Below are 14,553 nucleotides of genomic sequence, written 5' to 3' on the forward strand. Positions count from 1 at the left end.
GAATTTTCTGTCAATATGGTCAAGGAATAGAATTCAAAAAGAAATACATATGAAATTTCCATTTAGTTTGAAGCAAATAAAACTGAATTATGTTCATTTATACCAACACAATGAAAATACTATTTCAACAGAATGCAAATTTTAAGTTGACAAAAATAACAGCTGAAACATTACATAGCTTTGACATGTCAGGGTAAACAATCAAATCATGCATAAAATATTACGATGACAAAGCTTTCAGTCATTGTTAAAAGCTAAATAAAACATTTACTAGTACATCACCTTTGAATTCAACCCTACATCTGCGTCCTTCGAGTGTAAAAACATAAATTTATTTTATTTTCTGAGCCTACATTTAGGTTAGGATCACTGCTCGAATGAACTTATTTCTTTATCTCGTTAGTTTCAACATGTATTCAAATATGCTCCTCTAAAAGAACAGACAAAAAAAAAGTTGATTCCTTCACGTATTCGGTGGATCATGTTGTCAGTTGTTGAAAAACTTAAAATGATTTAGAGTTTTAGACTGAAAATGCGTTTTTCCCATTTTGCTTTAATGTACTCAACCTGCGCGGCAACCATGCAAATTGTAAACAGCAGTTTCGCGGCAGCTGGAAATCACGTGATCCGTGAGTATGACGTCACGTGAAGAGACCCCATTGGCTGAGAATCGTTTTCATCGGTTGTAGTTGCCGAGTAAGAGAAGAGAGTTGCAAATCTGCGGCGGTGTTACACTTGCATCGGTAGTGGCCGCTGGTCGCTCGCAATCCGCAAATTGCAACTGCGGAGGCTGTTTCACTTGCATGAGGCCCCAAGTGTGCCAATGAAGAAGCGAATTAAAATTGCATGTACTGCTCTTGCGTATCATTAACTATGGGTAGCTCCAACAACAACTTTTCCTTTATATATATTTTTTAAACGTCTCAATTTAAAATTTTACATGCTATGAGAATGAACAAGTTACGCATATGATTTTTGAGGTAAAGAATTAAGAGGAAAGTAGACATTAATTCTATTACCTCTTGAACTTCGTTCAAGAGGTAATAGAATTAATGTCTAAAAAATACTATAAAATCACAGTAGAAAATAAGGTGGTAAATGAAATAACAGAGGACAGGCAGATATTGGTTCAACAAATGCAAACACTTGTCTTACTCTCAAAAACAAAAGCAGTACATAAAATGAATGAAATGCAGTTCACTTTGTTTACTCTGACTGATCTATTACCAATGCAAATGGATTCTAATGTAAGGAAAACCTGCTGTGCTTAGTGAACAGTGAAAATTGATGCTTCGCAACACCAAACATGGTGTTTCAGTGAACATAGACAATAGCTTGCATTTGTTTTTAAAACTTTCTTTCAACCATAAGAATAAAATCAAAGACTAATAATTCTAGAAAGAATTTAATACCAGTGCAATAAACGGTACCAGCAAACGTTATAACATAGAAGGATGTTATCGGTACCACAAATGTAAACAAACATTATCTTATTTAAAAAATAAATAAAAAACATTAAAATTATGGAAAAACGGTTTACTTAATCTCAAAGTGAATAGCTTTTTTTAAGTGAAAAATGTGTAACGAATTTGTTTCCCGAGAAAAATAGTAGCAACACAACGTGAAGCAGGGTGGTTCATTCAGTGATTATAAACAAAATTTTATGATATACGCATTGCATATGCTGCTTTAACATACTGTGAAATGTTATGAAAAGCTTCATAACTGAATTAAAATATGCAGAATTTTTTTTATTGCAGATTATTATTTTGTTTTTTAATTTAAACTTCAAATTATTTCCACCGCACAAATAGACTTTAAAATGAAAAGAAAAAGACTTCGGAAAGAATTTTTTTTCCACTTTCGACAGTGCAAAAGAAGTTAGGAACAGACTTTTTTGTGCTTTCCAATAAAAATGTTCTGCCTTTCTTAAAACTCATATTTTTCTCAATCCATTTGCACGGGTGTGAGATTTTTGCGCATAAATTTGCAGTTTTCCCCTGATCTTTCCTTGCTTGAAGGATCACATTGAGTAATATATTCTACAGTTGATAATGGGGTCGATTCCAAACTTCTAAAAGTGTTTTTTTTTTCTGAAATATGATATCGATAACATCATTGAGGAAGTTAAAGAAATCGAAGGTTTCGAATCAGTTGACACTGAAAACGTCGAAGAGTATTTTAAAAGCGACGAATGTGAATCAGGATTTCAATGTCTAACTGACGAAAATATCATTGAACTTGTTACTGAATCAAACGCAAGTGATGATACCGAAAACGAAGATGAAGAACATGAAATTTCACATTCTACTGCTCTACAATCTGTGGAACATTTATTGGATTACATGAATGAAAGAAGTTACGATTACGGAGTAATAATTGCAGTAGGAAAAATTCGTACAGACATGCGCAACAATTTAAACAAACAAAGAAAACAAAACATGTGTCACCGATTTTTTTAAGCAATAAATTTCAAAGAAAAGTTCCTGGTTTGTGTGAGTATATATATATATTATTTAGTTTTTCCTGATTTCCCCTTAAATTGTTACCCTGCATATTCCTTAAATGATTTTTCGGATTATCCATGTTTTTCAATTATCCGTGCTACGCCGCCCAGTGATTAGCACGGATAATCGGGAGTATACTACTTGAAGAAATGTGTGTCAGATCCTATATTGACTATTGGGAAATCTTGGAATTGGACGTTTTTTCGATCCTTTTTTTTATGCGGAAACCAAATAAGCAAGTTTGTACAGTAAAGCTAACAGCTTAGATGACAAAAATGCAAAAAAATGAAAAATTTGCAGGTACTGCCCTTTATCTGCACACAGCAGAGCAGCTCTGAACAGTAAAAATAGCGGAAATGAGTTTTCAATTCATTTCAAGAAATGCGTTTCTGATTTAGTACTAACACCGAGAAAATGTTGAAATTGGACGCTCCCCCCCCCCCCGAGGCAACCAAATAAGCAAGCTTACACAATAAAGCCAACTTTCAATGGATGGCCAAAATGCCAAAAAATGTAGCAGTTACTGCCTTATACCTGGCCACGGCAGCATTCTGCCGGCAACGGTCGTGGGCAGGTAAAGAGCAGCAGTAAGTATATCACTGCAGTCCTCGGCTGGAAATGACTGAGCTGGCGGTGTATTTCATGTATTTCTGCTTTAGCCCTGGCTATTGGGCGGTAATGTACTGAATATACCATGCCTTGCCTTTCAATATTCGAGTTGAACCGAACCATTGCTTCGGTCACTCATCTGGTCAGTGCTAATTCTACACTAGCTACCAGTTTGTTTGGCACTCTTGACTTCCTTAAGAGGTTTTCCATCTCCAACTCGGTCACTTTCCTATGCCGGGCTGATAAGTGCTAATATGCACGTACTGCAGTCCTCGGCTGGAAATGACTGAGCTGGCGGTGAATTGCATGTAAGTATAGATAATGTCGAATACCAGCTCATATACGCTTCAAATTCGGAGCATAATTGGGTGGTCATTCCAAACTATTCTCGTTTCGAGTTCGAGATTTCCCGTCACGTGATCGATGTTGTCGAAAAAATCTCGCAACGTTGAATTCTGAACAGCTCGCAGCTGTCTCTCGAAGAGGCGCCGATTTTTTCGATTTGTTTGGTTGGCTAGGAGGTACACGTGACTTCTTCCAACCAATGTCCTTTCAGCGCAGCTAGTTTTGTTTTGTTTAATCCTTGCATGGAAAAGCGCGAACTTTGACGACTGGCACGCTAATGGCTACACTTCAAAGAATACGTTTTACGTTACAAAGAATCACACCGAAATAATTTTAGATTTTCTTGAAGCAAACCCAGATGTTCTTAAAAATTAATTCTCCGAGAATTTTACAAAATAGTACACAAAGGAAAAATGGCGAGTGCTCCGGTGCAAAAAGCTTAGTCGAATGGCAAAAAGTAAGTCATATTTTTTGCATATTTCAATATTACAGTGTCTAAAACAAAAATCGAAGAGGTGAAAACAGCCAATACATAAATATGATAAAAATTAACCGTAAATTTTATTGATTTACCCTATAACACCATCTATATTAGTAAGAACGTCTTATATGAAATATATTTTTCCGAAGAAACTATAATCGAATTAATAATAATAATAACTTTAAAAAAATAATGATACTAAAAAAAAAATCTTAACCCTCATAAATGCAGACGAAAAAATACAAATAGTTCGTAATCGTGGACTGAATATTATGTTGTTGCCGTGTCTAATGAAGTGCAGAGTGCGAAAGGTTTAGAGGCATTCAAAAGTCTTGATGAAAAAACCTGCTAATTCAAATTGAATAAAAAAAAAACACTAAAATGCAGGGAGGGGAGCTGACTGCGCCATTGAAATTTTTAAAGAGGGTTGAGGGGTATTTTTTTTTATTTGGGCGGCTCTTGCTTTTGGAGGGGGAGTCTTCCGGATATTTGGGAGGAGGAGCCCCCCTACAAAATGTAAAAGGTTTGTTGTGCTAATTGAGCTTTTGGGGATGGGAGCAGACATAACAGAATACATAATCTTCCATATTAGGATTAGTAATGTAAAAACCAACCCTCCCTCCGCTCCCAGTTGCAATTATAACAACAATCTCAGTTTCAAAGACATGTTCCAGATTTTTTTTCTCTTCTCCTTTAAAATTATAATTTAATAAGCATATACTAAATAAAAAGTATTACTTCTTCAATATTCCTGTTTTCAAATTCCATTTTTTCTAGGTATTGTTTTCCAAAGATATCCTCAAAACAGTACTTTTCTAGATTTTCTTTTCAAAACAAGCAACTTGTACCTATGATTACACAATTCCATCTTTATTTTCAAGATTAAAAAGTCAAAACAGTAATCTTGGTTACAAGAGCAGTTTAAAATAAAAAAATACTCTGCTTCTGTAAATGTATATTGAAAAATATTCGTAAAAGGAATAAATTTTTCAATCATTATTTCTCTTCAGCTGATAAAGAACTTTAAAGTTCAACCCAAAGGAAAGATCTTAAAATTGAAGAAGAAAAGAAAAAAGGAGCATTTTGAAGCATTCTCTTTTCCTTGAAATGCATCATATTTTATAGCAGCCAATTTACAAATGCTCACAGTATAATCGAATACAGTATTTGTATAATATTGCTAATTTTGATGTCGGCGAAATGGAAAATCAAACTTTAGAAACAATTCCCCAGAAATTACCAGTATTTGTACTGTTATGTAATTAGTAAATCAATATCAAATTTCAATAAAGAAAAATAAATTTTCTTACAAATTGAATTCAATTGAAATTGAATATTGACAGTAGGTAATAAATAAAGAATTTAGGGAAAAAAGGGGAGGAGGATTTTATATCAAAAGAAGACAAAAAAAAAAAATTACCTACGTCAGTAGCGTACCCAGCATGGGTGACACCCGGGGCGATAATTTGTAATGTCACCCCCCCCCCCTAAAACGCAAAAAAAAAAAGGATTGTATATTCTGTGTAAGTTTGAAATTCATACAACTTTCAGAAACAACTAGTACTTTTGTGAAAAAACTAAATTTTAAGTGGGATAATGTACAAAAGAAAAATAAAATTTATAAACGCTTTTTACATAAAATTTCCCCTAGACCCATTTGTGCAGGTCGTCGAGCGGTCAAAAAAATAAGAGGGAGTAGGAAATTCCTAGCCCCTTAATTATTTCAAATGCATTATATCTTGAAAATTTGGAGTGCCCCCGATTCCCTCCCCCCCCCCACTCTTACCTTAGTTCCTAAATGATGGGTTTGGTTACTGGAATCAATGGAAGTTATCAACCTTAGCCTAATGCATTTTCATTCATAAACATTTTTTACATTGAAAAAAGGAGCTCTTAACACGTGTCTTCCGAAACACGTGTCTGCAATTTAATTCGGATGTTTGTGCATTATAATGTTGTTATTAGTTGAATTAAGCATTTTAAGCTTTGAAAACTTGTTGTAAAGCGAAAAATTTTGCATATATACCTGTTTTATGTTTGCAGTTATACCCCCCCCCCCCCGCACCATTTTTGGGGTTGGCCACATCCTAATTCGTTTTCCTCGTGCCAATACCTATCAGAAAAACCAACTGCCGTAATTTTATCACAAAAATTCCACGGACAACCACTTTTCACCCCCCCCCCCTTCACTATGTTCAAGGTTCCTAACATTCTAATTTGTTTTCTGCTTGCCAATACATTTCAGAAAAACTAACTCCCGTTTTTGTGTCACAAAAGTTTAACGGAAAACCACTTGCCCCCAGCGCGGTTTTAACCCCCTTCCCTCCCCTTCACAATGTTCAAGGTTTAACATTCTAATTTGTTTTCTGCTTGCCAATACCTTTCAGAAAAACTAACTCCCATTTTTGTGTCACAAAAATTTAACGGAAAACCACTTGCCCCCCCCCCCCCAGTGCCGTTTTATTCCCCCCCCCTTGCCCCCATGCACCATCTCCAAGTTTGGCAACATCCAAATTCGTTTTCCTCGAGCCAATGCCTTTCAGAAAGACAAACTCCCAAATTGTATCACAAAAATCGCTCAATCTCACCTACTTTAAGGCAGTTGAGATTTCGCTCCGCAAATAAGCGCCCGAAAAGTCACTTTTCCCCCTTCTTTTGGCGATTGGAATTGCTACTTGCGAGAATTTCCTTTCGAGACCGCTTTTTTCCCTATAGCGCCATCTAGTGAGGCGATCAGAACTAATCTCGCAAGGTGAGTTTCGAGCTTGGAATAAGCACCCTGGGATTTTCAGGTCCCTTTATATTGTCTCATATTAAATTTAGTAGTTAAAGTACATTTAAAAGTTGAAAAAAACTTATAAAATTAACCATCAAGTACACAAGTTAAGCTTGTGTCGTCTAAGTGAATTTCTTCGAAAAAGGTCAATCTTTATGATTAAATCTAAAATTTAGAGGAATTGAGTATTCAAAATAATTAAAAATAGATTCCAGGTTGATGCAATTATGTAGCGATAAAAGTAGTTACTGCTAATGACCACCAATGAATATTCTTTTTTTAGCGACAATTAAATGAGCAGTATTGAACAATAACACTTGCGTAATGTCGATTTCAAAAGCTCAAAAAAGTTTTTATTCGAAACGTGTTAAGCTACTACCAGAAACTGCCCCGTGGCACAAGTATCTAGCACTTAGTTTTCCAGTCTGATTCATCAAACATGGACAGATCATCTATTTTAAGTTTTTCAAACATTACTATCAAACATTTTACTTACTTTCTTTCAATTTTCCTTTTTTGAGCTATGTTTTGCTATGAAGTTTATAACTATTTCAATTAAATATTAAGTTATATCAGTGATACGCATTGGAATACATAATACAAATGAAATTTCAGTTCTTATGTAAGAAACAGTAATGTATAGTTAAGGAATGGATTAAAACAGTTTGAGGTGGTGCTAACAAGTGTATAAAATAATTAGGTATGTTTATAAAAACTTTTACTCATACCCTTTTCCGCAACGCGAAATTCCGACTTATGTGAGAAGTCTTGGAACTCATCACTCGCGTAAGCCGGGATTCGATTGTACAGTGAGCGCCGGATATTTGAATGGATTTTGTAATGAATCAGCCACTTTAATGAATCATGTCCTTCAACACAGAACGATGATATCCAAATTTAACATTAAAAAAACTGCTGGATATTTGAATGAAACACTCCGCTTGAATGAATCAAGCGAATGTGTCTAACCATTTTCCAAGATTCGCATCTTTACTCACATGTACTGGCAACGATATAGTTGCTAGCAAGCGTTGAGCGCAATATTTAATTCGCTTCTTGATTATCATAACGTGGAAACGCGGTAGACAGATGCGCCGAAGTTCATCACTTGTTGCATCATAAAGACCACGCCTTATTTGAAAAATCGGACATTTAAAAAAATTCATTAAAAAATAACTGTTGGGAAAATGAAAGTATTTTCTGGGTACATATAATTATTATTTATTATTATTATTATTATTATTATTATTATTATTATTATTATTATTTGCTTATTCCATCAATTTCAGTGAGTAAAAGTAGTACTTTTGATTGAAGGAAACAACTCTATTAAAGGGAGCAGATTAAGAGCAATATTTATTCAGCTCCCAGATAGCGCGATAAAGCGCCTTTAATGGGTGGAGCAGAGCACACAGAAAATCTTTACAGTTAGGTTGTTTAATAAAAAAGAAACACTCCTAACTGTACGGCTATTTTGTGTGCTAGGAAAAAACAAAACAAAAAAAAACAAAGGTGTCATCTAACGAGGATTAAAGTCGTCTTTAAAATTACCGTTATTAAATTTTCATAGGACACGACATAAAACATCAAACATTTGTTCATAAAGATAGAAAACAAACAGATAATTGTGATCTGCACATTTCATTTCATAATATTATAACTAGCCTCTAAGTCTTTCGAAACAAAGTATTTGGTACCGAAGATGCACTACGGTCTACTGCGAGTGAGCATGTTCGGACATACAGTGCTGGTAAAAAAAATTGCATCACCCTCGCATTTTCACAAAAATGGGATTATGTGAGAAGTTTTGGTCGACCGATTAACGATGAATGTATGTGAAATTCTGCAAAACTTATGAAATAAACATTTAACAGCAGGAATCCGATAATTCTTTACGTAGATCGGGGCTGTTTCCGGGCCAAGGCAAATTGCTGACCCCATGCTCATTTTTCCATTTCTGAACCTGCGTGTGAGTTTAGAGAAAAAAAAAAACTTAACCCCATGTAAATTTAAGTCTAATGGCAGGATAAAGGTTTTTAAATTGTTACTTAACCAGTTTTGCCCTATGGCACGGAGCAGAATCATCCTAGAAAAGGACGCTTGGAACTGAAGTAAAAGTGATCCAGTGATTCCGGATAGTATATATATATATATATATATATATATATATATATATATATATATATATATATATATATATATATATATATATATATATATATATATATATATATATATATATATATATATATATATATATATATATATATATATATATATATATATATATATATATATATATATAGGAAGCAATTTTGTCATATATCGATATGTAACCGGTTAGCGGTAACCGTAACTGTTATCTTTGTGCGTGAAGTTTCAGTTCTAGTTCTGTTCGTGATGTATATAGTTGTGTATGTGTGTTCGTGATGTGAATAATGTGTAATAAAAGTATTGTGCCGTAATAAATTATGCCTCGCCTCTGCTATGTGCAAATACACACATGCCCACTCCATCTCAAAGGATAAATACATCACAGCTGGCGACGAAATGATTTGCGAACCCGTGAAGTGATGAAATTCTTCAGCGGAACTCTCGTGAAGTGTTTCGACAGAATCTAATGGATTAGGATAAAGCTCGATGCAGCCAAGGTCAAGGTAAAAGTTTTTTAATCAATCTTCTAGTAATATTTTATCATGGAGGCTCTGGTTCAAGCTTTAATTGAGCAAAACAAACTTTTAATGGACAGATTGGCGGTTACGCCAGAAACGAAACCAAATGAAGGTTCAAAAGTTTCTGTTCATTTTGAAAAGTTTGAAGAAGGTCAGGAAAGCTTCGATTCATTTCTTGAACGCTTTGAAGCATATTTAAAGGTTCAAAATGTTCCTGAAGACAGACGTGGGTTAGCTTTTATTTCAAATTTATCCCCGAAAAATGTATAATTTGCTCAAGAACCTGCTAGCTCCTGATAATCCTTCGGATAAAGATTTTGATTGCTTGAAAACTACTTTAAAAGAGCATTTAAATCCGAAACCACTAATTATACCCAGCAGACATGTGTTCTTAAATTGAAAGCAGCGGGAAGGGGAAACGGTTAGTGACTATCTAGCTGAGTTAAGATCCCTTTCAGTTCCGTGTTGTTATGGGGAAGCCATGCTCAATGTAATGTTAAGAGATGTGTTTGTTAGTGGGTTGCGGGATAAAGCTATTCTTAACAGAATTTTTGAGGAAAATGATACGAATTTAGAAGGAACGCTGAAAATTGCTTTGGCTATGGAAAAAGCTCTCAAAGGTGCATCTGAGCTTTTAGATAAAACAGTAAATGTCCATCAGATGGAAGAAAGGAAAATTGAGAGGCCAGGTGGGAAAAATAAATATAAACAAAAAAGTAAACAGAAAGATGCATTCAAGGCTAAGAATAAATCGTGTTCGCGTTGCTCCGGAACGAATCATGATCGTAACAATTGTAAATTTATAACTAGTCAGTGTCATTTCTGTCAGAAGGTTGGGCACATAGAGAGAGCTTGTTATGCAAAACAAAAGTCTAGAGAATGTAAACAAAGACAAGTTAGTGTCGAACTTGATTCCGTAAATGGAAACCAAAACTCAGTTCCATTACATAGCATTATTTCGGAGGAGGGAAAAAGACCTCCAATAATGCTGACGATTACAGTTGCGGGCAGCCCTTAAGTCATGGAGTTAGATACTGGCGGAGCGGTTTCTGTGATGAATATAAAGAAGTTCAGGGAAATTTCTAAGAAACCTTTGCAAAAGACGAACTTGGTTTTCACTACGTATAATGGGGGGAAAGTTGTACCAATGGGAGTAGTAAATGTAAACGTTGAATATAACAATCAAAAATTGAAATTAAATTTATACATTGTTAGGGAAGACTTAGACACCATTTTAGGTAGGGAATGGATTTTCAAAATCAAAATAAATTGGAATTCAATTAAATCAATTCGTGCACATGGGAAATATGATCTGAGTAAACTACTTAATGAGTTTAAAGAATTGTTTGATGATAAATTAGGGGAAATAAACAATTATGAGGTAAAATTGGAACTTAAATCAGACGTTACACCGAAATTTTGCCGATCAAGACCTGTTCCGTTCGCCTTAAAAGATCGTGTTGAACAAGAAATCGACAGATTAGAAAGGGAGGGAATTATAGAAAAGGTGGAAACATCTGAATGGGCAACGCCAGTAGTACCAGTCGTAAAATCAGATGGATCAATACGTCTGTGTGCAGACTACTCGGTAACCCTTAATCCTAGTATAATGGTACAACAACACCCTTTACCAAGGTTGGAGGAGATATTTTCTTGTCTAAATGGGGGAAAAGAATTCTCGAAATTAGATTTTAAACACGCTTATTTACAACTAAAGGTTCACGAAAATAGTCAAAAACTCTTGACAATTAACACAACTAAAGGGTTGTACAAATGCAAAAGGCTAATGTATGGGCTAAACGCGGCTCCAGCTATTTGGCAGCGCTATGTTGACGGTCTGTTCCAGGGAATGGCAGGGGTTAAAGTGTTTATGGACGATGTTCGTATAACAGGACCTACTCAAGATGCACATTTTGCGGCACTGCAAACTTTTTTTCAAAAATGCAAAGAGCACGGATTAAAACTAAATTTGAGGAAAAGTAAATTTTTTGAGGAAGAGATTAATTTTTTGGGTCACACGATTGACTCCAAGGGTTTGCATAAAACAGATGAAAAAGTCTGTGCAATAGCGAGTGCCCCTAAACCAAAAAATGTGCAAGAAGTTCAAAGTTTTCTGGGGTTAGTACAATTTTATGGGAAGTTTTGTCCAAATTTGGCCACAATTGCTAATCCGTTGAATAATTTAGTGAAAAAAGAAACAAAGTTCATCTGGTCGAAGGACTGTGAACAGTCATTCCATAACATTAAAAAAGTGATTTGTTCCCCACAAATTCTGGTGCACTATGACCCTGCACTTCCAGTAACATTGGCAACCGACGCGAGTCCAGTAGGGTTAGGCGCGGTGCTATCCCACAAAATGTCCGACGGAACAGAAAGACCTATAGCTTTTGCATCAAGAACTCTTAACAACGCAGAGAAAAAATATTCACAAATTGATAAGGAAGCCCTTGCAATTGTGTGGGCAGTTAAGAGATTCTACCTATACCTAAAGGGACGAAGATTCATTCTTATAACAGATCACAAGCCATTAGTTGCAATTTTTGGATCGAAGAAAGGTCTACCAATTTTGGCAGCAACACGACTTCTTCACTATGCTTTGACTCTTCAATCCTTCCAATTCGACATCATCTACCGTAACACCAAGGACCATGGGAATGCTGATTTTCTCTCAAGGTTACCGACTCAGTCAGAAGAACTGGAAGTCCGAGATGATGTTACGCTCTTCCAACTGCAACAGATTGAGACACTTCCAGTCACTGCCAGGGAATTAGCCAAAGGAACAGAGGAAGATGAAGAAAGCAGGCCACTGTTGCAGGCACTTCGAAGTGGAGAGGGTCTAAAGGGGAAGGAAGCGGAATACAGTGTCCAAGATGGTTGCATCATGTACGGATCTAGAGTCATGGTTCCAAAACAATTCCAGAGCCGGGTGCTACAGGAGTTACACGAAGGACATTTAGGGATTGTAAAGATGAAAGCGATAGCAAGATCGTTCGTGTTTTGGAAGAACATAGACAAGGATATAGAAGAAGCAGTAAAGAATTGTATCCACTGCGCGCAAATTAAAACAGATCCCCAAAAAGCCAAAGTCCACCATTGGGAGTACCCAAGCAAACCTTGGGAGAGGCTACATGTTGATTTTGCTGGGCCATTGTTCGGATATATGTATCTGATCATTGTGGATGCACATTCTAAATGGCTGGAAGCGTATCCAATGAAGAATACAACAGCATTGAAGACGATCGAGTGTCTTAGGGACTGCTTCGCGAGGTTTGGACTTCCACTGATGATAGTTAGTGACAACGGACCTCAGTTCAAGTCCGATGAATTTAAGATCTTCCTGAGCCGAAACGGGATTAAGCACAGACCTTCAGCTCCATTCAAGCCTTCCAGCAATGGTCAAGCTAAAAGGTATGTGTTTACCGTCAAGCAATCTCTTCGCGCCATGAAGGAGTACCCCGGCACCATCCAGCAAAAGCTCAGCACCTTCCTGATGCAGTATAGGAAGGCTCCGAACATGACAACCCTCCACAGCCCTGCAATGCTGCTGATGAAGCGTGAGATCCGGACACGCATCGACCTGGTGAAACCCGATCTGCACGCCAGGATCCAAGACAGGATTAGGAAGGATAACTTTCAGTTCTCGGATCGTGTCTTTCGCATAGGGGACAACGTGGCAGGCGCAACTACCGTCACGGTGATAAAAGGTGGAAGTTCGGGAAAGTTGTCAGTAAAGGCGGACAACTCCACTATACCATCAACGTAAATGGGCAACTGTGGCGGCGCCACGTTGACCAAATGAGGGACGGTGGGAACCTGGAGAACCAGGAATGGGAACGAATCGGCAAGGCTCCAAATCTTGCTTCCAGGGCCCACTGTTCTACTGCGACAACAGCAACAGATGCTACTACAAATGGGAGTTCAGCAGAGCCACCAGCTGAACCAGTCGTCTTGCCGGCCAACACCAACCAGGCTGAACCAGTGACGGATGGCAACACCACCGCAGCCAGTCCTGTGTCGTCAACAGCAGATCCGCCTCCTCTGCGCAGATCCACAAGATCTAGAAAAGCTCCACAGAGACTGGATTTGTAAAGGGGAAGGGATGTCATATATCGATATGTAACCGGTTAGCGGTAACCGTAACTGTTATCTTTGTGCGTGAAGTTTCGTTCTAGTTCTGTTCGTGATGTATATAGTTGTGTATGTGTGTTCGTGATGTGAATAATGTGTAATAAAAGTATTGTGCTGTAATAAATGATGCCTCGCCTCTGCTATGTGCAAATACACACATGCCCACTCCATCTCAAAGGATAAATACAACACAAATTCCTCTAAAATGCCAATATACACCTGAGCGTTTTTCTGGAACTTGCACACAGTGAAGCCCACCAACTCCTTGATTAGAAATACATCCCCAAATCATCTGGGATACGGGATGCTTGACTGTGTGTTGAATGCAGACGGGATGATATTCCTCTCCTTTGCGGTGTGTGTGATGCAATTTTTTTTACTACCACTGTAACATGGCCGCCGTTCCGAAGTTGTCCAATCTCTCCGTGTTTATACTATATACTGTAACGTAGGTATGGAACTATTCGTCACACCCACTGTAACAGGACCCTTGTCTACAATATTGATGCGAACTAGAAGTCATGGGTATATTAGTAATATAACATTAAACCAATTCACAAACTGGTAGATAATGTAAATGGCTGTAGGGGTAGGATCAGGGTTTGATTCAGAGTTTACAAAATTTCAAGTAAAGTATCTTGGTGCGAAAACTGGATCACTGTCTTACTTTCAGACTTCACGCTGAAATTGCAGTCAAGGAATGTATGGCAAGCTATTTTTTCGTCAACTATTTTAGAAAACTCTAGCTTTTCCCTCATAAACAAACGACAACTCTAGTGTGCAATAGAGGTTTGGAATTTCGCTGCCAAGAATCACATACATGATATTCAATCTTCAAAATAAAGTACTAAGAACCATCATTAATTTAGGTCGATTAATCCCTCCTGGACAGGGGCGGCTTTGCATTGGCCCATCCCTCCCAAGCTCAATGGCACAAAATCACTCCAAAAATTGTCTCATCTCTTTTGCTTTTAAATTAAGTTAAACATAGCTAATTTTTGTGTCACAAATTTCCAGTTAAGTTCGCATACTTGG

General features: G+C 36.8%; 1 protein-coding gene across 1 annotated transcript; it reads left to right on the plus strand.

Moving 5' to 3' along the window:
* The first annotated feature begins 11,746 nt into the window (after window positions 1-11,746).
* Window positions 11,747-13,153, plus strand: LOC129227877 (uncharacterized protein K02A2.6-like). The gene has a single exon (XM_054862496.1). The coding sequence runs from the start codon at window positions 11,747-11,749 to the stop codon at window positions 13,151-13,153; it is 1,407 nt and encodes a 468-aa protein (XP_054718471.1).
* Window positions 13,154-14,553: the final 1,400 nt, after the last annotated feature.

The sequence above is a fragment of the Uloborus diversus genome, chromosome 8 (assembly GCF_026930045.1).
Source record: "Uloborus diversus isolate 005 chromosome 8, Udiv.v.3.1, whole genome shotgun sequence".
NCBI classification, from domain to species: Eukaryota; Metazoa; Arthropoda; class Arachnida; order Araneae; family Uloboridae; genus Uloborus; species Uloborus diversus.